Source organism: Cannabis sativa, chromosome 6 (genome assembly GCF_029168945.1).
Source record: "Cannabis sativa cultivar Pink pepper isolate KNU-18-1 chromosome 6, ASM2916894v1, whole genome shotgun sequence".
In the NCBI taxonomy this organism is placed as follows: Eukaryota; Viridiplantae; Streptophyta; class Magnoliopsida; order Rosales; family Cannabaceae; genus Cannabis; species Cannabis sativa.
This window is the reverse complement of record NC_083606.1, coordinates 2304048-2328920: the sequence shown is the minus strand read 5'-3', so window position 1 is coordinate 2328920 and position 24873 is coordinate 2304048. Positions and strand designations below refer to the sequence as shown.

Sequence of the window (24873 nt, the reverse complement as noted above, 5' to 3'; positions counted from 1 at the left end):
CTTCCATTGCTGATATGAGGGGTTGAGAGTGCCATCGATCAAGATTTGAGGAGGAGAAGCATCACTGAAAAGAATGTCATCAAGATCGTGCCCAATGACTGTAGGAACTACTTGAGACTTCCAAGAAAGGAAGTTTGTGCGATCCAATTTGATGGTAAGAGATGTGGATAAAGAACTGGAAAAAGGATTCCAAACAGAGGAGCTTGAATTGGAAGATGGTGCAGGAACTACTTGTGGAGAGGCAGTGATAGAGGAAGGAGTAGGATCGGGAGATGGAATCGTTGACTCCATTGGAGACTTCTGATACCATGTAGAAGCTTAACAAGCTAACATTAATGGTAAAGACCAAACAGAGGTAAAGACCATTTACAGTAAAACTGTAGAGAAGAGAAAACAGAGGAATGATAGCAAGAAAGCTTAACTCACAACTGTGAGTTAGTACCTTTATTTATAAGCAAAAGAAGATACAAAGTAAGGACAAGAATCAGTTAAAATAACTGACTGCAACTAACAGAAATTACTACAGTATTGATTGGTTAATACAGGGTAATTAGTACCACTAATAACATATTATATACATATATCGAACGAAGTATTATTGGTGATTTCACAAACAAATAATTAATACATGGAGTTCCAACAAATAATACCCTCTTTCCAAGTCCTTCTCTTTTCATTTTTTATGATTATTGTGGTGAGCATACTCTTGAAGAGAGCTCAAACAAGCAATAACTCAGCTTCAAAACTACCCCCAGGTCCATGGAGACTACCCTTCCTGGGAAACTTGCACCAACTTTTGGGCCCTTTGCCTCATCACACATTCAGAGACTTAGCCAAAAAACATGGACCATTTATGTACCTCAAAATTGGACAAGTTCCAACCATAGTAGTTTCATCACCAGAGTATGCTAAAGAGGTCATGAAAGTCCATGATAATGCTCTTGCATCAAGACCCAATAATCTTGTTACGCAAATCTTGGCATATAATGGTACGGACATTATATTTGCTCCATATGGTCAGTATTGGAAAGAGGTAAAAAAGATTTGTGTGCAAGAGCTTCTAACCCTATCTAGGGTTAAAACTTTTCAACCCATTAGAGAAGAAGAGTCGTTTAATATTGTAAAAAATATAGCTTCAAAAGTTGGCTCACCTATCAATCTTACTCAAATGTTGAAAAGTTTGTCTTATAGCATCATAGCTAGGGCTGCCTTTGGCGAGAAAAGAAGTGATCATGATGACTTCGTATATATTATGAAGGAAACTGTGAAATTGTCTGCAGGGTTTGCATTTGGAGATGTGTTTCCATCTTTGAGTTTTCTTGATTGGTATACTATAAGTAAATTCAAAGATTTGAAACTAAGGTCTTCAAGAATAGTGGACAGAATTATCAAGTTACATATAGATGATCAAGACAAGGAGATCAAATCACCCACAAAGAAAAGTGGAGAAGAGGAAGACTTGGTTGATGTTCTTTTGAGGTTTCATAAAAGTGAAGATCCTAATAAGTTCACATTAACAAAGGACAATCTTAAAGCAATTATTGCTGTAAGCTCTCTCTCTCTCTCTCTCTCTCTCTATATATATATATATAATATATGGGATTATTTCATAAAGTACACAAAAACAACAAAAAAATTACAAAAAAACAGTTTCACAGAATTTTAAATATTTTTACGATTTTTTGATTTTATTTACAAAAAATATGGTCTTTTTATATACTCTTGTTAATTTGTTGTTGATTTTTTGTTATCTGTTTATTATTTTTTATTGTTGTTTTGATATTATTTAGATGTTACTTTCATGTTACTTTTATGTAGTTTTCTTATTGTTTTCGTGTTGTTTTTATGAAAAACCATCAAAATATAAAAAAAATAATTCTATAAACATATACGTGTAATTTTTTTTACAAAATATAGTGTCTTATGTAATTACTCCTATATAATATATTTTCTAGGACTGGCCCAAGAATTTCGGGGGGCTTAATTAGAACAAAAGTTTAAAATTAGGCCCTTTAAATAAAACAAAATTCGTGTGCATTACTAACTTTTTTCAAATACGTTCTATCTTTTTTTTTTTTTCTAAGACACGTTCTAAATGTGCATTACAATTCTATTACCAACTTTTTTTAAGGAAAAAAAAATTCTAAAACTTTCAATTATAAAGTTTTTATTTACATATATATAATAGAAAAAAAAAAAAATAGGTCATTACATAATAAGAAAATAAATAAAATTGAGCCTCATAAAATGGAGGCCTAATGCAATGATCCAAGCTGCTGCAAAATGCTTATATAAAAATTATTATCAAATTTCGTGATAAATTAACATTCTTAATTGGTTAAAAAAAAAATGCAGAGCATATTTGGAGCTGGGAGTGATACATCATCAGTAACTATGGAGTTGGCTATGGCAGAAATGATGAGAAATCCAAGAGTGATGAAAAAAGCTCAAGACGAGGTTAGAGAAGTCTTTGCCGAAAAAGGGTTTGTGGATGAATCTTCAATCAATGAGATGACATACTTAAAATCAGTTGTGAAAGAAACTTTAAGGTTGCATCCCCCAGCTGCCATGTTATTTCCAAGAGAAAGTAGAGAAAAGTGTGATATTAATGGTTATGAAATTCCTATGAAAACTAAGATACTTGTAAATGCATGGGCAATTGGAAGAGATCCTAAATATTGGACTGAACCTGAGAGTTTTATGCCAGAGAGGTTTCTTGAAAGCTCTATTGATTTTAAGGGAAATAATTTTGAGTTTATCCCATTCGGCGCTGGAAGGAGAATATGTCCCGGAATATCATTTGCTCTCACCAGTATTGAGCTTCCTCTAGCATTTTTGCTATATCATTTCGATTGGAAACTTCCCAATGGAATGAAACCTGAAGAGTTGGATGTTAGACTAAGTGTATAGGCTAAGTGTGACTTTGTAATATGCCACATAAGCAACTGTTTTAACTAACTCTGTCAGTTAGTTAAAACAGTTACTTTAGTCGGTTTCTCTAGCACCTAGTTCTAGCTATAAATACCATCACTACAAGAAAAAATATTTACGATAACACTGAAAAAATGTAATTAAATGTATTTTATAACATTTTAGCAACTGTTAAGACAGCCCATGTAATTAAAAGTATTGACATTTAATTACATTTTTTACATGTTATTAAATAGCATATTGTAACATTATTTTAGTGTTATATATTATAATAGTTAACATTAATTTAGTGTTATGGTTCATTATGTTACATTTATTAATAACATTTTCAAAATGTAATCGTATATGTTTTAATTACATTATTATTATGTTATGTATGAAGATATATTACATTTTTATGTTGTTATAATTTCTTAATAATAACTATTTTTTAATGTTATCATTTCTCTTATGTTATATTCATTTAATAACATTTTTAAATGTAATCATATAATTTTTAATTACATTATTATTATGTTACATATTAAGAAATGTTACATTTTAATATTGCTAATTTCTCAATAATAACACTTTGTCCAAATAATGAAATAACAATCTAATATATTTTGTATATTATCAAAATATTCAATACATGTATTCCAAGTAAACAATAACATGATCAAAGCTCATGTAATTTCTAATGAGTCAAAAATCTATTTGTAACATTTAACATTTATGGTCGATATACATAATATTACATGAGTCTGAAATGCGCAGTTTGCAGGTGCAGCCAAGCCTTTGCGGCAAAACCAAGTGGCATAACCCTCTCGGCAAGCAACAAATTTAGGATTGACCTTCTATGAAACAATGGAAGAATCCCTGTGGTGAACTTGACGAGGGTAGTTGTTTCCCTACCCAACCATGTAGCTTGTAGCTCTGGGGTTGTCTCCCAAAATTTAATCAACCTAAAAAAGTAACATGTAACATAATCAATGGTTGAGACATTTTGTCAAACACATAACAAACATTTCAGTTTAAATACTTTATAAGAAATTTTTGAAAGAAACATCATCAGGGATTTTTACAATAGCTCATTTAGAGTTGATTACCTGAGCTTTAAAGAATGAAAGAAGTTGAGAGGGAGCAACATTGCCGGAAGCACACTTGAGGTATTTACCGGAAGAAGTGAGGTAGTCGAGTAGATAGTTGTTCCATCTCTCGCTTGAAAATAAGACCAATAGGAGTCTTCGAACATTCCGGCTACTCTTTACGATACAACCACACATAAATGACTCGCTTTTTACCGGTACTTCTCGAACACTGGTGCATACCGACCAACTGTTCCTTGCATTAAAAACTATACAAAGAAGTATGATTATTAACTAGTAACCAATTTCTTTTTTTCGAACAAGATATTGATGAAAATTAAAAAAATAGAAAGTATCAATGTTAACATGAGTATTCATAAACTAAGAACACCTCATAAATCACTTATAAAAACCTTTTATCAATCATAGTATATAATACTTTTCAGTATTCTAAAACAACTTCCTTAACAATTACCCTATGTGCATCTCCATCGAACACATCAAAAGATATTACGATTTAAGCTACATTATTAAGGTTAGACACTAGTATCCATGGGCTATTAACTCTTTTAGCTATTATTGATCAGAGTTACTTACACTTTTTTTTTTGTTGGACCTCTTTCATATACGGTAGAAGCGAGAAAGAATCTCGGTTGATCATGTTGCTCATCTTAAACCTTCGATGGAGGTTACGCTACAACACAATGTGTTATTATCTCTGTATATATGTGTATATATATATATATATTAGTAAAAATACCATCTCTGTAAGAGAGTGTGTGTTGTATTTACATGATATAAATATGGTGTTTTTATCAAAAGTAAAAACTAACTAGTCTTCAAAGTTAGCTATAAGTCACTCATGACAGCTATTTGCTTTTCTTTCTAGTTGAAAAATATAAAAATCGCACAAGACACGATTTAGGCAAAAACAAGAATACGTAAAGTAACAAACAAACAAACAACAAAACTCCCGCCTAACCAAACGGAAAATAATACCTAAACGTAATCTCCGTATCATCCGTAACCCCGCCTTGATAATCCAATCCCAAATAAAGCCAATAATATATTAAATAAGTAGTTGCAAGAGGAACAAATTAACAACTTTTAACCAATTTATTCTCATCCCAAAAGAGTGAAACATTATATTGTGTTATAGGAGAAAGATCAAGCTCAACAAACTCTTTTCAATTGCAGAATTAGTCTAATAACTAAACAAATATATTTATTAATTTGCTAGAGTACTTTAAGTTTCCGTTTTATTTGTTGAGTTTGAAAAAGAAGAAGAAGAAGGAAAGAGTTTTACACTAATACACTGTTGAAAAGGGTAGCATCACATCCATACCTGAGATACCATTGTTTCCCATGCTGCACCAGCAATGCTATGTCAACCAAAAAATATGAAAATAGAGAGTTTGGGTGAGCCAAAGTTAAGAATAATTATGTGATGGGTTGTATACATGAAGAGAATATAATTCATCTTAAGACAAATTATTAAACAATTTACAATTAACTATTTCTATCTTGTTCAAACCTGCTCAACAATTTCATGTGGCTGAAGATTCCTTCAAAAGCCCCAATTTCCAGTTGCACAAAATGAGTAGTGCAAAGGGCAGCCAACCTAATTAATCAAAGGAATGGTAATTGTAATAAATTTTACCAAATATATATACATAGAGAGACACAGAAACAAAATTCCCAAAATAAAATGTGCTCAAATAAAAACCAATACATAAGGCAAACACAACTTTTACCAAGCACCTCGATACAACATTTTAACAACGACAAAATTAGGCCTTTTTGCAAAGCAGTTAATTAGCCAGCAGTAGCATAAGAAATAAAAACTCACAATTTGAGTTGAAACCACATTCCTTTTAACATTACATTATATTCTTGACAATATTTGCAAACTCTCATAAATACTTTACAAACATCTTTGATTAGTCATAACATAACAAAAAAAAATTAAATATATGGTGCCAAGAAACAAAACAAAGTTTTGAAAATGATAAAACAAAATCTCTGTATCTATCATCCCTTACCAAAAATAATTTATTATACACCTCCAAAATCTAATCTAAATAAAAAGAATACAAATCTAAAGTGGAGAGCCAAGAGGAGGACTGCTTGTTGCTTTGAAAAACATGGAGAACCGGATGAACTATGATAATAGTGCTACTGAGATTGATTTAATTTAATTGCTTTAACACTGACTGGCTGATCAGAGATCATATAAATAAATTACAGTAAGTATATAAGTCATAGAAGAAAAGCAGAGATTTCAAAAAATTACAATCGGAACTATGGATTGTGTACATACCTCCTCATATACAGTCTATTTAATTAAATTCAAAGATTATCTCGTTACAATCGGAACGAAATAAAAGAAAAAATTGATCAAGGTCTAAGAAAGCTTTTGATTAGCCACGAAATCAAATCAAACGAAAAATTAATAAAAATTTATATATCGACAGGTGTAATGATTTCTAATTAATCAAAGAAACTCACAGCGATTTTAACGAGTTCATCAGTGTAAGCCCCGGCGCGGATCGGGATGGTAACTCGGCGCAGATGACTGTTGATCGATCCAGTTGAAAGATGAGGCGTTGAGCTTGACGAAGCCGCAGGCAGCCATGGCTCCATATACACAAACGACGAGAGAGAGAGAGAGAGAGAGAGAGAGAGAGAGAGAGAGAGAGAGAGGGAGAGAGAGAGAGAGAGATTGTGAATTGCGATAATGAGAAATTGGGGAGAGCGATGGAGAGAGACAAGTGACGAAAATGGCTTTTCTCTATTTTTGAAATTAGAAAATCCTCTCAGATTTTTCTCAAACCTTAATAAATATACTTATAAAAAAAACGTTAAGAAATTAATATAGGAGATTAGTAGTCAGTAACGCTTTTTTTTTTCTTGGATTCGTAACGTTTTTTCTAAAGTGTTATTACTAAATGTAATTATATAGGAAAATTCTTGTAGTGCATGTAATTGTAATGTTGAGTTTAATTCTTTTACTTGTAATTCAGATACATAATCAATAAAGATAGAAAGACTATTATTCAATCCTAGTTCTAATTTTTTTCTGGTTTAACAAATTGGTTTTGCTACTGGTTTCGAGATTGAGTGTTTTGTGGGATGTTCTTAGTGTGTACTGAACTCTCTTGGTGTGAGAGATTGAACTCGAATTCTCCAACAAGTGGTATCAGAGCTGGGGTTGATCGAAGATGGATCTTGAAGCTGTTTGAAGTCAATTCTTGATTGATCAAGAAAGGTGATTTGCTCTGTCGGTTCAAGCTTCAGAACCAGGTGATCAATCGAGCAAGAAGATGGGGAATGTCAAATTCGATCTTGAAAAGTTTACAGGGAAGAATGACTTTGGGTTGTGGCGTGTCAAGATGAGAGCACTTCTGGTTCAACATGGTCTGCAGGATGCTCTATTGGGGGAGAAGAACTTACCTGGTGATCTGACAGAAAAGGAGAAAACAGAGCTTCTCGATAAGGCACACAGTGCCATTATTTTAAGTCTAGGTGACAAAGTTCTCAGGGAAATCTCAAAAGAAGAATCAGCAGCTGGTGTTTGGAAGAAATTGGAGAGCTTGTACATGACAAAATCGTTGGCAAACAGGTTATTTCTTAAACAGAAACTGTATTCTTTTAAGATGACACCAGGAAAAGAAATTGAAGATCATTTGGATGATTTCAATAAAGTGATCCTTGATTTAGAGAATATTGGAATCAAGGTGGAGGATGAAGACCAGGCCATCATTGTTTTAAATTCTCTTCCAACAGAAAGCTATGAGCATTTTGTTGACACCATGATGTACGGTAGAGAGTCTTTGACACTAGAGGAGGTTCAGAGTGCTCTAATGTCAAAAGAAATGAAGAGAAAGGCAGATAAACAAGAAGACAATAATGGTGAAGGGCTCTTTGTCAGAGGAAAAGGTTCAAAGAAGGAGAACAGGGATCAAAGCAGTGGAAACAAAGGCAAGGCTAATGCCAAGTTCAAAAGAAGATGTTTTCTATGTAACAAGACAAGTCATTTAAAGAAAGATTGTCCAATTCTAAAAGATTACAACTCCAAGAAGAATGGTACTGCAGATGTAGTCTCTGATGGAGATGACAGTGATGGTTATGACAGTGCAAGTGTGTTGGTAATCTCTAAAGACAAGTCAGATACTGGTTGGATCATAGACTCTGGGTGTTCTTTCCATATCTGTCCTGACAAGAAGCAATTCATGAATTACAAGATTATCAACAGTGGCTCTGTGAAGTTAGGTGATAACCATTCATGTCCAATTGTGGGAATTGGATCAGTGAAGCTTCAAATGACTGGTGGTGGAGTTACAGTTCTTGAACATGTGAGACATGTTCCTGAAATTAAAAGAAATCTGATCTCGATGGCAATGCTTGATCATGATGGTTACTCAGTAAAGGTTGAGAATGGCTCATTGAAGGTGACAAAGGGATCTATGGTAGTGATGAGGGCTACTGTAATGAATGGCATCTATGTATTACAAGGAAACACATTCAATAATCAAGCAAATACAGTGGCTCAAAGGAGTGAAGAACCAACTCTAATTTGGCACAGAAGACTGGGTCATATAAGCTATGGTGGCTTGAAAATTCTGAGTAAACTTGGAGTATTTGGCAAGGACCAGATACAACCTATGGAGTTGTGTGAACAATGCATTCTTGGAAAAGCTACAAAGGTCAAGTTTGGCACTGGAAGACACACAACAGAAGGAATTGTTGATTATCTACACTCAGATTTGTGGGGGCCATCAAGAACAAAATCCAGAGGAGGGGCCAGGTATTTCTTGATTTTCATTGATGATTTTTCAAGGTTTGTTTGGATTTTCATATTGAAAAATAAAAATGAGTCACTAAGTAAGTTTAAAGAGCTGAGAACCATGTTGGAAACACAAACTGGAAAGAAGGTAAAGAAGTTGAGAACAGATAATGGGCTTGAGTTTTGTGCAGATGAGTTTAAAGAATATTGCAAGCAAGTGGGAATTGGCAAGCATCTAACAGTACCTAGAAACCCTCAGCAAAATGGACTTGCTGAGAGAATGAACAGAACTATACTTGAAAGAGTTAGATGCATGCTTATTCATGCTGGTTTGCCAAAGTCATTTCAGGCGAAGCGGCGATTCTGACTGCTATTTGATTAACAGATGTCCTTCATCTGCAATCGAATTCAAAACACCTATTGAGGTGTGGAAAGGCAAGCCTGCAAGGTATGATCACCTAAGGATATTTGGTTGTCTTGTGTATGCCCATGTCAAGGAAGGAAAGTTAGATCCAAGGGCAAGAAAATGCATTTTTCTGGGTTATCCAGAAGGTGTTAAGGGTTACAAAGTATGGAGCATTGAAGAAGGCAATCACCAAAAGAACTTTGTAAGTAGAGATGTGATCTTTGATGAGAAGACCATGTACAAAGATCTTGCAAATATCCAAAGGAATGACATACCAGAGAACAATTCTAATAGCCCTATACAGTTTGAGGTGGAGTCCAACAGAAGAGAGCATGTTATGGACAGAACTACAGAACCAGAGAAAGAAGAAGGAGAAGAGGATGAAATAGTTGAGTCTGAAGGTGAACCAGATGCAGATGAAGACACTCAAGATTATCAATTAACAAGAGATAGAAAAAGAAGAGCTACTAGACCCCCTGACAGGTTTGGTTTTGCTGATGTGATTAATTATGCTCTTAGCATTGATGCAATGGGGAATGAAGAACCAGCTACCTATGAGGAAGCAATGCAATCTGATGATAAGATTGAGTGGAATAATGCTATGGATGGTGAAATGACTTCACTAACCAAGAACAAGACCTGGTATTTGATTAGAAGACCTAAAGGGCAAAGGGTTATAGGCTGCAAGTGGGTATATAGGCACAAGGATGAGATTCCTGGAGTAGAAAAGGCTAGATTCAAGGCCAGATTGGTTGCAAAGGGTTTTTCACAAAGAGAAGGGATAGACTACAATGAGATCTTCTCTCCTGTGGTGAAACATACATCAATAAGATTGTTGTTGAGTATTGTTGCAATCAATGATCTGGAATTGGAACAGCTAGATGTGAAGACAGCTTTTCTACATGGTGATTTGGAAGAGAATATACTAATGAAGCAGCCTAAGGGATATGAAGTAAAGGGAAAGGAAGATTATGTTTGTCAGCTAAAGAGATCCTTGTATGGATTGAAGCAATCACCAAGGCAGTGGTACAAAAGGTTTGATGAGTTTGTACTTAGAAATGGTTTCAAAAGGAGCTCTTATGACAGCTGTGTTTATGTCAGAAGCAACAAATTTACTGCTTATCTCTTACTGTATGTGGATGACATGCTTATTGCATGTAAAGACATACAAGAGATAAACAAAATTAAAGCTATGCTGAACAAGGAATTCGAAATGAAAGACCTTGGTTCAGCTAAGAGAATCTTAGGTATTGACATCATTAGAGACAGACCAAAGAGAATTCTTAAGTTGTCTCAACATGGTTACATATCTAAAATTCTCAACAGGTTTGGCTTTGATCAAGTCAAACCTGTCAAGACTCCCTACACACCATTGTTCAAAATGTCAAAATCACAGGCACCTAAGGATGATGAAGAAACTGAGTATATGAACAGGGTGCCTTACTCAAGTGTGGTGGGCAGTCTCATGTACCTGATGATCTGCACCAGACCAGATATCAGTTATGGTGTCAGCATGGTAAGCAGATTCATGGGACAACCTGGGAAGGAACATTGGAATGTGGTAAAATGGATTATGAGGTATTTACAAGGTACTAGACAACTGGGATTGGTCTATGGAGCAAATTCAGAATCTGTCAACATAACAGGCTTTGTTGATTCTGATTATGCAGGTGATCTAGACACCAGAAGATCACAATCTGGGTTTATTTTTCAGTCAAGTGGATGCTCTATTTGCTGGAAATCTAACCTACAATCCATTGTTGCTCTGTCTACAACAGAAGCAGAGTACATTGCATGTACTGAAGCAGTGAAAGAAGCCCTGTGGCTCAAAGGAATCTCCATGGAATTTGGCCTAGATCAGAGGTGCATAACTATCCAATGTGACAGTCAAAGTGCTTTGCACTTGAGCAAGAACCAAGTCTTCCATGAGAGAACTAAACACATAGATGTAAGGTTGCATTTTATCAGAGATGTGCTAATTGGAGGGAAAGTCAAATTGGAGAAGGTATCTACTGAGAACAATGCAGCTGATGTTCTAACTAAGGCACTGCCTACATCTAAGTTCATTCACTGCTTGAAGCTGCTAAATGTGTTGGATGTCCAACAAAGTTGATTCACAACATTGTTTGGATGCTATTTTGTGGATATTACTTGTCAAGGTGGAGATTTGTTAGACTAAGTGTATAGGCTAAGTGTGACTTTGTAATATGCCACATAAGCAACTGTTTTAACTAACTCTGTCAGTTAGTTAAAACAGTTACTTTAGTCGGTTTCTCTAGCACCTAGTTCTAGCTATAAATACCATGTAATTGTAATGTTGAGTTTAATTCTTTTACTTGTAATTCAGATACATAATCAATAAAGATAGAAAGACTATTATTCAATCCTAGTTCTAATTTTTTTCTGGTTTAACAAATTGGTTTTGCTACTGGTTTCGAGATTGAGTGTTTTGTGGGATGTTCTTAGTGTGTACTGAACTCTCTTGGTGTGAGAGATTGAACTCGAATTCTCCAACATTGGACATGACAGAGAGATTTGGTATTACAGTCTGTAGAAAGAAGGATTTGTACTTGATTCCTTCTAAATATGAACCACCTTCTATGGCCAAAGCAATTAATATAAAGTAGTTTTCGTTTTCAAATTATATTATATCAATAAATATTTACTAAATAAACGTAAACCTTTGTATATCAAGTAACTTTGTAATATAAATTAGCAAATCTGTATCACTTTCAAATAATTATATCAATAGATAATATTTACTAAATAAAAGTACTAGATATACGTTTTTCACTTATTATTCTTTATTCTTTGCTTTCATAGTTACTGCCCATATCAAACATGAAGCTCGGCCCCAAAAACCCCCAAATTACACTACATACCAAAAACTGCTACTTTTAGTGACAACTTTTTAGTCACAACATAATTTTTTTGTGATTAAATGTCACTTATAGTCACAACAAAAAGTTATTTGTGACTAAAATATGGCATTTAGACACAAGTTGTCACTAAAAATTGCATACAAAAAATTGCTACTTTTAGTGATAACTTTTTAGTCACAACATAATTCTTTTGTGACTAAATGTGACTTTTAGTCACAACAAAAAGTTATTTGTGACTAAAATATAGCATTTAGACGCAAGTTGTCACTAATTTAGTTTTAGTCACAATAAGTATTGTGACTAAAAATACATTTAGTCACAACAAATTGTAATTTTTGTGACTAATACCTTTAGCCACGGACATTTTAGCCACAACTATAGGAATCATAATTTATAATTAGTCACAACTTTTTTTACTAGATTTTTTGTGTAGCTTCTCTCTCTCCTTTTTCACATGAATCGTCTCAGCCCATTCTCTCTCTCACGAGGAAGACGTCAGAACTAGTATAGTCGCACTCTGGCGATGGGTTTTTACCATGGATTCAAGATGTACGCCCGTGGAAGCCTCATCTACCTTTCTCATTTTTTCTCAATCCAACTTCCCTCTCTCCTGAAAAAAGAACACTATGGCAGATGGTAGCGCTAGTGAAGATGGTCGTTGATGGAGATAACTCATGAGATGGTGATGGTTGTTGCCGACATCTCCCTCTCTCTTAGAGGTTGCATTTTTCCACAATTTATAACGATTTTTATTTTTATATTTTTTATAGTTGAATCATTTTGATTTCACTGATCTCCGAAATCAAATTGGGGTAATTTTTTGTTCAATATTTGATGTTCTTTTGGATATTTCATATTATTTTCTTTTTTTATTGCTTATGGGTAATTTTGTTAGCGAACCTTAAAATCTATACCTTCCACCTAAGTAAAATCCTCAGTGTGTTCTATATATACTTCCTTAACAAGTATAGTTTATACCTTCCACCTAAGTAAAATCCTTAGCCACTAGCCTGGCTTTGAACCTCACTAGTTCATTCTCATTGATTCTCTCTTTCGCCTTGAGAATCCATTTGCACTCCACAATCTTCTTGTTCTCTGGCTTTGACACAGCTACCCAAGCCTTGTTATCTCGTAGAGAATCCATCACTTAATCCATGGCCTGCAGCCATTTCGACTTGTTTTCAACCTAAAATTGTTTCTTCATAGCTTCTGGGCTCTTCAATTCAGTTTATTGAATTGCTGCCAATGCAAATGCTATTATGTCTACTACTAAGAACCTTGCTGGAGGATGAATCCCTCTCTGGGTTTTATAACGAGCCAACTAATAACTTTTCAGATATGTCTGTCCGAACCCTTTCAGCACCTCTATTTGGACTTCGTTATCTTTTTCTTTCACCTCCACAGCAATTTCTGTCTATGCATTCTTCTTGTTCCACACTAGCTATCTTTCGCTTGTGAACCTTCTTCCAAGAACTTCGTTCCGTCCTCTAATTCTACGCTTGTGGTGTCTTTATTTTCTATTTTTACTATAACACATGGAGACACACTATCTTTCTCGAAGTTCAAGTGGAGATATTCTAACTCATTGAAAACAATATTTCTAGCAATCACAACCTTTGTTTGACCCTTACTGGAAATTTAAATTCTATAACCCTTCATTATTCTTAAGGCATACTTAAGAAAATTCTCTTCACGGATCTAGGTTTTAGCTCGTAAATAAATTGGTGTACATATGTTACACCCAAATACTCTTAAACGCGTTAGGTTATGGGTTCTATTGTACCACATTTCATAAGGTGTCTTAAGGTTTATAACTCTATTCGGGCTCCTGTTAACAAGGTAGGTTGTGGTTGCTAAGGCTTAACCTCAAAATTATTTTTCTAACCCAGAACTGAACAATAAATTAATATCTAACTTTGTTCAACAAGGATATCCTTCAGTAACTCCATTTTACTCTAGGATCTTCACTACGGTTCTATGCCAAGTGATTCCAAATTCTTGACACATCTTGTCAAATTCCAAGTTAACAAACTCTAACCCATTATCAGTCCTAACGTTTTTAATTTTATGATCAGTTTAGTTTTCGACCTGAGTTTTTCAATTTCTAAAATGTTCAAGGCACTCATCCTTAGTGGTTAACAAGTAGGTCCAAACACAACGACCATAATCATAAACTATTAAAAGAAAGTATTGCTTACCAGAGTGAGTAGGCACCCTGTATAGCCCCCAAAGATCAACGTGCACATATTTAAGTATCTTTTTAGTGGTGTGCCTTGCGGGAGTGAACTTTAGCTTATGTTGTTTCCCTAAAACACAAGCTTAACAAATGCTAAGGCACAAGAATTTAAATTTTGAATTATACCTTATTTATATAGTTCTTTGAGGCCTTGTTCGCTGATATATCCAAGTCTCTGATGTCATAACTTCATATCCGATTCTAGCCCTTTTACCATACTTGCTTCTCCAGCTGGACCAGTTTCTCCTTAGAGAATGTATAAACCATTAATCTTTTCACCTTTCATAACTTCCAAAGAACCTTTGGTTATCCTCAAGCTTTCGTGTAAGGACTTTTTTCCGTATCCTTCATCCTCAAGCGCACCAAGGGATATGGATGTGCCTTACGTTTATTAGCACCTTGATTCCGCAATCATACTATTTGATGGCCACCTTCCTAGTTCCAATGACCCTGCATGAATGATCATTACCCATTAGAACTTTTATCTCCATCAATTGATTTGTAAAAAATGACTCTCGATTGGGACACATGTGATAGGTGCATTTGGAATCGAGAATCCACTCCAAGGTCATTGAAGATTCTGAGATGGAGAACAGTACTTCGTTTGTGGAACAATCATCGCCATCTTCAACGATTGTATCAGAATCCTTCCTGTGGTGATGGTGCCGGAAGTCCTTCCTATCTCCAGTGTGAGACTTGTTTTAGCCTTGTTGCTCATTGTACTTCTTGCAAGATCTTTGCAAGTGTCCAAACTTTCCACAGAAGTAATAATGCCTTGTTTCCTTCTCTCTGGACTTCGATCTTGATTGAGAGTGATGGTGTTTACTTGTCAAACTCATTTTCTTGGGTGATCTTCCTCTTGCCAAATACACTTCTTCTTTCTTGGATTCCTTTTCTAATTCATGTAATTCAAAATCTTTCAACTTAAGTGCGGAAAGAACATCTTCCAATGCAATAACATCGCTGCCATACTTAATGGTAGCCTTGACTTCCCAATATGCGATTGCAAGTGATCTTAACAAGATGATGGTCTGGCTTTCTTCATCAATCTTGTGATTTATTTTAGTCAAACCTACAATAATCTCATCAAATCTATCAATATTCTCATCTAAGGAAAGGGAAGAAATCATTCTAAAACCGTATAACTTTTTTTAGCAAATTAATCTTTCTAGAATGTCGATGGTTTTAAGTATACTTCTTCCAATTTATCGCAAACTCCTTTTATCGTCTTCTCTGCAATGAGTTTTCTTCGAACACAGTTTGATAAGTACATGATAATTAATCGTGTAGTATGCCATCTCCTCCATTTGTGCTTTTTCCTTAATTTGGTTTCTTTTCTGCAAGACCCTTTGGAAACTTTCCGCTGCACAAGGATCCCCTTCAAACTTTCAATCCATAGAGCAAAGCCCCCAGTTCCATCGAATTTCTCCAATTTGAATCTTCCCATTGATGACATTCAAAGTTTCTTCAAGATTACAATGGAAAGAATCTTGATTCTGCGTTCTTAATCGATCACTTAGCTCTGATTTGTGGGAAAAATCAAGACTAAAAGGTGTAGAATCAAATCAATGAAACTTTAAATAATCAAACAATTAGCAATGACAGGATTAACAATAGATACAATAATCAGAAATAAAAACAGGGGCAAACAGAGTGTCACAACCAAAAAATACTAAATGTAGAAAATAAAGAAATTAACACCAAGATATATACTAGTTCAAGACCGATAGATCGATATGATATATGACTCTACTATAACTCTGGAACACCACCATAATCCTTCTTTATCGATTAAGCAAGAATAGGTACAATAAAATCGAGACGAGATTCCCTGTAGAGTTCTCACAAAGTGTTTCAACTCTCACACTTTACACCCAAGAATCTTCTTCATCTACATAAGATTCTTTTTACAAAACCCAAACCCAATCTCTCTCTTTTTTCTGCACCTCTCTCTCTCTCTCTCTCTCTCTCTCTCTCTCTCTCTCTCTCTCTCTACCTCTGAACCTTAACCTGAACAGAGTACGTACTCAAACTTGTATCTCAATGGCATCATCAAATGTTGAGTCAGGGGGTGGTATTTATAAGCTTAAGACCAAGATCCTAAAGTCGGTGGCTGCAAGAAACGAGGTTGTGAAGTTAGTTAGAAACAACTAACTTAACTAACTCCTCATTTGAGCAAAGTCTCCATGTCAGGATAAGCACCAGGGCCTCTGGGGTCATGAAGGAGCTTTTGGGCTCAAGGACCACGGACCCTTGCTGAAGACGCTTCTAGATAAGATGAAGGCATGTTGAAGTTGACTATCTGAAATTGTCATTCTAGGAGGGATAACTAGCTAGATGGAACTCCTTTCAAGAGAGGGACTAGCTATCCTGAAGACTGGACCCGAAGTGAACATGATAGACATCTAGGAAGACCCTTCGGGACTCGACTATCATTCCACAAGACTCTTTTCGAGACCAGTAACAACTATCAAGAAATAACGAATACAAAAACATTTTCATTTAGAGAAACTATACCACAGGCTCCTTATAGCAGACAGTTTAGAACCGACGCCAAATGTATAGCCGTCACTTCCCAGCTGGTGTATCACTATTCTCAACAGTCGAGAAAAATATTAGCCAGTTTTTGAACTGTGCCTATTCCACCCAATTTTACGTCAATGACATAGGCATCGGTTATAAGACTCGACAACAAAACTTTAACCGACTATTTTAAATAGTAGGAATGCATGTCATGATGTCAAGTGGATCAAGAAGATCCATTATTTGAAATTTTGAAGGGAATTCTATGTTGTAGTCGCTAATGCTATGATGTATTATATTTAGGGTGCCAGGAATTTAGTTTTATCGAAATTTCAGGTGTACAAGATGTATCCTGCAAAAATAATTGTAAAAATAGAAGCAAAAGAGATGTTAGTATAAGATTTTCTCATCTTAAAAGGAGAAACAAGTAAGGCAGATAAAAACGGTTTGAGCAGATGAACTCAATGATGTAGTAGTTGATTTTTTACATTCTTTGTAAAATGTTACTCTTTCACTACAAAAAATTGTTATTTTTAGTGACAATTTTTTAGTTACAACATAATTTTTTTGTGACTAAATGTGACTTTTAGTCACAACAAAATATTACTTATGACTAAAACATAGTATTTAGTTACAAGTTGTCACTAATTTAATTTTAGTCACAACAAGTATTGTGACTAAAAATACATTTAGTCACAACAAATTGTAATTTTTGTGACTAATACATTTAACCACGAACCTTTTAGTCACAACATAAGAATAATAATTTATAATTAGTCACAATTTTTTCACTTTTAGTCACAAGTTTTGTTGTGACTAAAAGTAAGATTTTTTGTAGTGTTTTGCAATATATAAAACATATATATATATATATATATCAAATAGATACCCAGTACTCTCAATTCTAGACTCATAGATTTTTTAGTCCTTTTGTATTTGAAAAATCGGATGATCAGCATTAATTCTTTCAAATAATCTTCCAATTGCTCCATTTTTCTACTATATTATTAAATTTGTTAGGTAAATAGCACTAAAATAATTGAATGTGGTAACTTGTAGATTGAAACACGTATTTCAACTCATGAAAAACAAAAAAAAAAAAATTGTTATTAAAGATCTAGTATATATGGTAGATGCATGAAGGGTGCGAATAGCCAAGGTTTCGATGAATCTAAGGTTCCTAAAACGCACTAATTAATGATGATAAGCATCCATTTAAGGTGTCATATCGCTATTGGCGAGATTCAGAATCGGGTCTTACACAATTAATTAATTTAGGATTAATTTAGTACACCGTATTACACCGTATTGTATTGTATAGTATTATATTGAATTGTGTTTTATAAAATTACACAGTATTGTTTTATTAATTTTTTTTATGTAAAACTATATCTAGTATTAATTTTTATGGACACTTAAATATATAATATTTTAGTATAAATTAAAGTTTAACATAGTACTATATAAAAATATGATATATAAACTAATTTAATATAATGCAATACAATTATACAACCTAATACGACGTTCCGAACGAGCACTTAAGTTATTATAAAATATGACTAGCCATTTGTAAGACACATCAAGTACCTAATATATATAGCAATGCTCATCTATATATTATCGGGTTTGAACATGACTTTATAGCTCAATAGTTTCCATGCCCTATCCAGAACCTTATTGACTAACCCTTTTCTAAGGAACAATCATTTATTTATTTATTTAACATGAAAAGAAACTTTATTACTTAACTAACCTTAATTTAGCTTATTTTTTAAACTTTAATTAATATTATTAGAGTTAGTCCCACATTGCTAATGTGTGGAAATAAATTGTGATATATAAGATGAATGGGCTACTCCTCTCATTGCCAATTGGTTTTGGGATGAAATCATTCATCTTATTCCTCAAATTCTAACATGGTATCAGAGCCGCTTGTGATCCGTTGTGAGCCCAAATTGCCACTGGTCCAAAAAGTCGTTTGTGATCCGTTGTGAGCCAAAGTGTCGCCGGTCCAAACAGATACTTTCGTTGTCTCCCCTTTGGAACCTTTCAGCCAATGTGTGCCAATTTCCAGTGTTGGGGTCTTTGACCTGTTTCAAAATCCATAAATTTCCCGACGTGTACACCCACAAATTTCCCGATATTTGGCCTTGTGGGATTCTTTCAAATGTCACGTTCGGCCCTGTGGTTTCTTAAAGGTCGTTCGTCATACCCACACTTTCCAGGCCCGTGAGGAGGGTGTATTAGAGTTAGTCCCACATTGCTAATGTGTGGAAATAAATTGTGATATATAAGATGAATGGGTTACTCCTCTCATTGCCAATTGGTTTTGAGATGGAACCTCATTCATCTTATTCCTCAAATTCTAACAAATATAGTACAAAAGTGACCAAACTCTCAAAGTACGTACACTAATAATATATTATTTATAGAACAAAGTATTATGGTGATTTCACAAACAAATAACTAAGCTCTTCAAGCCATATCATCACTCTCTACTACATGGAGTACCAACCAATATTACCCTCTTTCGAAGTGCTTCTCTTTTCACTTTTTATGTTTATTGTGGTGAGCATACTCTTGAAGAGAGCTCAAACAAGCAATAACTCAGCTTCAAAACTACCCCCAGGACCATGGAGACTACCCTTTGTGGGAAACTTGCACCAACTTTTGGGCACTTTTCCTCATCACACACTCAGAGACTTAGCCAAAAAACACGGACCCTTCATGTACCTTAAAATTGGACAAGTTCCAACCATAGTAGTTTCATCACCAGAGTATGCTAAAGAGGTCATGAAAACCCATGATATTGCTCTTGCATCAAGACCACAAACTCTTGCTTCAAAAACCATGGCTTTTGATCACTCTACTGACATTATATTTGCTCCATATAGTGAGTATTGGAGAGAGCTTAGAAAGATTTGTTCACAAGAGCTTCTAAGCCCATCTAGGGTTAGATCTTTTCAACCCATTAGAGAAGAAGAGTCCATTAATATGGTAAAAGATATAGCTTCATCAAAAGTTGGCTCACCTATCAATCTCACTCAAATGATCACATTTTTGTCTTATAGCATCACATCTAGGGCTGCCTTTGGCAACAAAAGCAGTGATCATGAAGAGTTCATATCAATTGTGGAGGAAATTTTGAAATTGTCTGGAGGATTTGCATTTGGAGATGTGTTTCCATCTTTGAGTTTTCTTGATTGGTATACTTTAAGTAAATATAAAGATTGTAAATTAAGGTTATCAAGAATATTGGAAAGAATAGTCAACTTACATATAGATCAAGGTAAGGATATCAAGTCATCAACAAAGAAAAGTGGAAGAGAGGAAGATTTGGTTGATGTTCTTTTGAGGTTTCATAAGTGTGAAGATCATAAGTTCACATTAACAAATGACAATATTAAAGCAGTGATTTGTGTAAGCTTTATATATAATATATATTCATATCATCAACTTGTTTATATAAAAATATTATCAATTTTGTGAATATTAATTATTGGTATCAAAAATTTCAGGACATATTTGCTGGTGGGAGTGAAACATCAGCAACAACTATAAACTGGGCTATGGCTGAAATGATGAGAAATCCAAGAGTGATGAACAAAGCTCAAGATGAGGTTAGACAAGTCTTTGGTGAAAAAGGGTTAGTCAGTGAATCTTTAATCAATGAGATGAAATACTTAAAATCAGTTGTTAAAGAAACTCTAAGGTTGCATCCTCCAGCTCCGTTGTTAGTACCACGAGAAAGTAGAGAAAAGTGTGAGATTAATGGCTATGAAATACCTATTAAAACTCGGATCATTGTAAATGCATGGGCAATTGGAAGAGATCCTAATTATTGGATTGAATCCGAGAGTTTTATGCCAGAGAGATTTGTTGATAGCTCTATTGATTTCAAGGGAAGTAATTTTGAGTATACTCCATTTGGTGCCGGAAGAAGAATATGTCCCGGTATGTCATTTGGCCTAATTAGTGTTGAGCTTCCTCTAGCATTTTTGCTATACCATTTTGATTGGAAACTTCCCAATGAAATGAAACATGAAGAGTTGGACATGACTGAGAGATTTGGTATTACAACCTGTAGAGAAAAGGATTTGTACTTGATTCCTTCTAAATATGATCCACCTTCTATGGCCAAAGCAATGAATATATAAAGTAGTTTGCTTTAGGCTGATTTCTCTTCTTTTATTATTATTGTTGTTGTTGTTGTGTATTCTGACTGAAATAAACCACAAAAAGCATGTAGATCTAGTAACTTTGTCGTATATTGCAAATCTGTATCAATTTGGAATAATTATATCAATAAATATTTGTTAGATATTTGACTCAAATTAATATATTATTTTATTGATTTTGGATAATTAACATGTGTAAAATATTTTTGAATGGCTACATAGTGAAAAGTCTTCATAAAGAAGCTTTGAAATTTTAATTTTTCTATATATATTAATATATATGTGTGTTAATTCTTATTTTGTGTTAGAGAGAGATGTGTGAGAAAAAGAGTGAGTGTGAGTTTATTGTGCGGCGAGAAAGAGAGTAAGTCCCAGTGGGCCGCCTTCATACTGGCTCCATCAGATGGGATTTCAGGGTAAGACTTCGAGGTTCAATTTATGGGGTTTGATCTCTGGGTTTGGCTGTGACAATTCTTGGTCCATCTGGGTTAGAGACGAGAGGGACCGTGGTCTTTCTTTTGGTGCCGCATGAACGAGAGGAGCAAGCGACAACAATGTTTATGCTCCTGTCTAGCCTTTCCCAGTGCAGCGTGACGAGGGAGCAAGAGACAAGGTATCGGAGAGAGAGTGAGAAAGATGAGATTAGGGTTTTTAGTTTCGGGTCCATAATGTTCTATTTATACTTTACTTTATTGCTGAATTTTTTTTTTGGTATTTTTTTAATAAATAAAAATTTCTTTTATTTTGCAAAAGAGAAAAAAGAACAAATTTTTTTTTTTTTTTTCAATTTTCATTTAACAAAAATTTCTCATATAGCTAAATTAAATATAATTCTCCAATAATATTTTAGGAACTCAAATACTTTTCCAATAATATTTTAGTCCGCCAATAATTTTTTCCAAACAATACTTTTTTAATACAGCTAATTTTTAAAATTATTCTCTAATTGAAAATATATAAATTTACAATTATTTTATAAATTATCGAATTATAAATTTGAGTTATTATTTGAAAATTATTGCCTATTATTTGAAAATTTGAATAATACTTAAGATTCCTTAAATGTCGGTTCATAACTAACACTTATACTCAATTCAATTTGTATATACATATATTTAAACTTTTTTTGGTATTAGTTATGATTTTTATGCCGATTTACAAACAAACATGTTGAAATAAATCCCTATATGCACATGTCCAGATCATCATTTAACAAGAAAATATACAAAGCATTAAAATCTAAGTGGCCTTCGGCCTCTAACAACCTACTGTGATAGAACCAGTAGTTAGTTGCAAAATTTATTAAAAATGTTGCAACTAACTCCCATCTCTCTCTCATCTATCCTATAGTTGTAAATACGTACATGCAAATCAAACTGAAAAACAGTGATCAGATCAGAAAAAATTGGAAAGGAAGAGACTTACAGTGGTTAAGTCTTGGAGGCCTAGGTTTAGGGCTCGGAGATCCAAACCAAGAAGAAGACATGCATGCACAAAGAAAAGAAGAAGAAGGAGTTTGTAAGATATTCAGAGAGAGAAAGAGAGAAAAATAAACACTGGAAAATTAATGGATTACCAATCGTACCTGTGATTTGGAATGCTACTTTGTAACTCTTTGATCTTGAAGATCTAATAGTGAAAACGAGTGTAACGTCCCCGCTTCAAGCATACATTGGGTCCTTACACCCACGAAATGAATGGCTCTTATACACGAGTACGCCACTCTGGCTGCTTCATGGATTGATGACTGGCCCTACAGACCAACACGAGTGTTTTCAGCGTCCTTTGTCTCACTCACACACTTCCTGGGTTTTCCCAGGAGGTCACCCATCCTAAAATTGCCCCAGGTCAAGCACGCTTACCTGTGGAGTTCTTTCGTGATGGGCTACCAAAAAACAAGATGCGCCTTGTTGATATAGGTAGTACCAATCGATCCATTTAATAAGCTCTCTTCAACTATGTAGTCCCATACCTACACAGTCTCAGAATCATCACACTTGACCTTCCCAGGCAATGTGGGATTGCATAGCTTACCGGGTGTTTCCCCTTATGGATCACGGGACTACTAACTATCACAATCACCCCCCCTTACGGGGTCCACCGTCCTCGTCGACCACACTTCTGGCTGGGTCAAGGCTCTGATACCATTTGTAACGTCCCCGCTTCAAGCCTATTCGGTCCTTACACCCACGGAATGAATGGCTCTTATACACGAGTACACCACTATAGCTGCTTCATGGATTGATGATTGGCCCTACAGACCAACACGAGTATTTTCAACATCCTTTGTCCTCACTCACACGCTTCCTGGGAAAAGTTCCCAAGAGTTCACCCATCCTAAAATTGCCCCAAGTCAAGCACTCTCAACTGTGGAGTTCTTTCATGATGGGCTACCAAAAAAAGAAGACGCTCCTTATTGATATAGGTAGTACCAATCAATCCATTTAAGCTCTCTTCAACTATGTAGTCCCATACCTACACAGTCTCAGAATCATCACACTTGACCTTTCCCTAGGTGATGTGGGATTACACAGCTTACTCGGTGTTTCCCCTTACGGATCACGGGACTACTAACTGTCATAACGAGCTTTTCTTGGGCGAGCTCGAAGAGGATGTACCAAGCTACATTTGGGGAACCTTTATAAAATTCTGGTGCACTCTTTCTATTTTTCTTTTGCTCTTACTATTATTGTTATCTATTTGTGTATATATTTGGGGTTTGATTTTGATCAAGGAAGAGATTGTCAGATTTTCTTCGTTGTGAGCAGTCTTTGAGTTTCTTGAGAAGAAACTCGAAGCTCTGCTAGGGTTTCAATTTGTGAATCGTGTGTGTGTTAATGTTTTGGTTCTAGAGTGTTCTAAGGTAAATTAGGGTTATTGTAAAACGACTTGTCGATTGGGATTGATAGTTGTCGTTTAATACGAGTCAACTGAGGTTTGACTTAGGAAGAAAGTCAGTTTTGACCTTGAGTAATGATTGATTTGTTTCTGTTGTGTGTAGGTTAAAAGGGTAAATTTTCTACAAAACACTATTGACAAATTACAGTTGTCAATTTAGAACGGACACCTAAAACACATGGTAGTTTTTTATCGAATTTTTTGGAAACTAATTATTTAAATGCAATAGCCAAAGAAATATAATTCAAAAATAAATATTATAAGAATACTCAAGGTTTTAATAATTACGTGGTTGGTGCATTAATGAGTTTTAGTCCACGAGTTAATATTATTATGAGAGGCTAGAAAAGCCTAAGTGGTAACAATAAGGTATGAGAAATCTATTTTCACACGTGCAAGTGAGCCGCAAGAATTTCTAACCTTTTGCATGTAGAGTTTGTTGAGTATTTATAGTACATAGACGTCATACTAGTTACCATTTTTCCTCTAATGGAGAGTTTACAAATAAAATATTAAAAGATAAAAGAGTTGAAAATAAAAATGATATGATAATCGCGAATGAGAAAAGAGTTTTTATTCACCTTTTATCTCGATTATAATTAGTTAAAAACTTGGATAAAAGGGTTTCACACAAAAACCCTTTTATCCCATTTCTAAACTAATAACTAGGATATAAAAAGTTTTAATAAAATCCTTGATCCCTGTTTGGCTAATCCGTAAAAATTAAGTCTTCAACTCATTTTTTTACCTTTAATATTTTTTTTAACGTTCTACCAAATAGGGCCCTTGTCTAAAAAAATTTAGTTGCATATTTGACCCGCTAAATTTAAAAGTGGGATGAAATGTCTTAATATATCTTTTATCCGATTTTTATTTTTGTTAACTTAAAAAATGAGAAAAAAATCTCCTTTCTTGTAGTGATATATGAAAATGTTCAAGTTTTGTTTATAAATAAAAATATCT

The 24873-nt window shown here is 34.5% G+C and overlaps 2 protein-coding genes and 1 long non-coding RNA gene across 3 annotated transcripts; 2 read left to right on the top strand and 1 right to left on the bottom strand.

Annotated features, from left to right (window-relative positions):
* Positions 1–586: 586 nt before the first annotated feature.
* LOC115724984 (cytochrome P450 71D11) lies at positions 587–11962 on the top strand. The gene is made up of 3 exons (XM_061116836.1): positions 587–1546; positions 2356–2902; positions 11720–11962. The coding sequence occupies exons 1-3, from the start codon at positions 629–631 to the stop codon at positions 11815–11817; spliced, it is 1563 nt and encodes a 520-aa protein (XP_060972819.1). The 5' UTR covers positions 587–628; the 3' UTR covers positions 11818–11962.
* Positions 3522–4063, bottom strand: LOC133038688 (uncharacterized). The gene is made up of 2 exons (XR_009688180.1): positions 4020–4063; positions 3522–3875 (listed from the first exon to the last, which is right to left on the bottom strand). It is a non-coding gene; the product is annotated as an uncharacterized LOC133038688 (long non-coding RNA).
* Positions 11963–19232: 7270 nt separating the features above from the next.
* Positions 19233–21168, top strand: LOC115724982 (cytochrome P450 71D11). Its single transcript, XM_030654371.2, has 2 exons — positions 19233–20254; positions 20353–21168. Exons 1-2 carry the CDS (start codon positions 19337–19339, stop codon positions 20989–20991), a joined length of 1557 nt encoding a protein of 518 aa, XP_030510231.2. The 5' UTR covers positions 19233–19336; the 3' UTR covers positions 20992–21168.
* The last annotated feature ends 3705 nt before the right edge of the window (positions 21169–24873 follow it).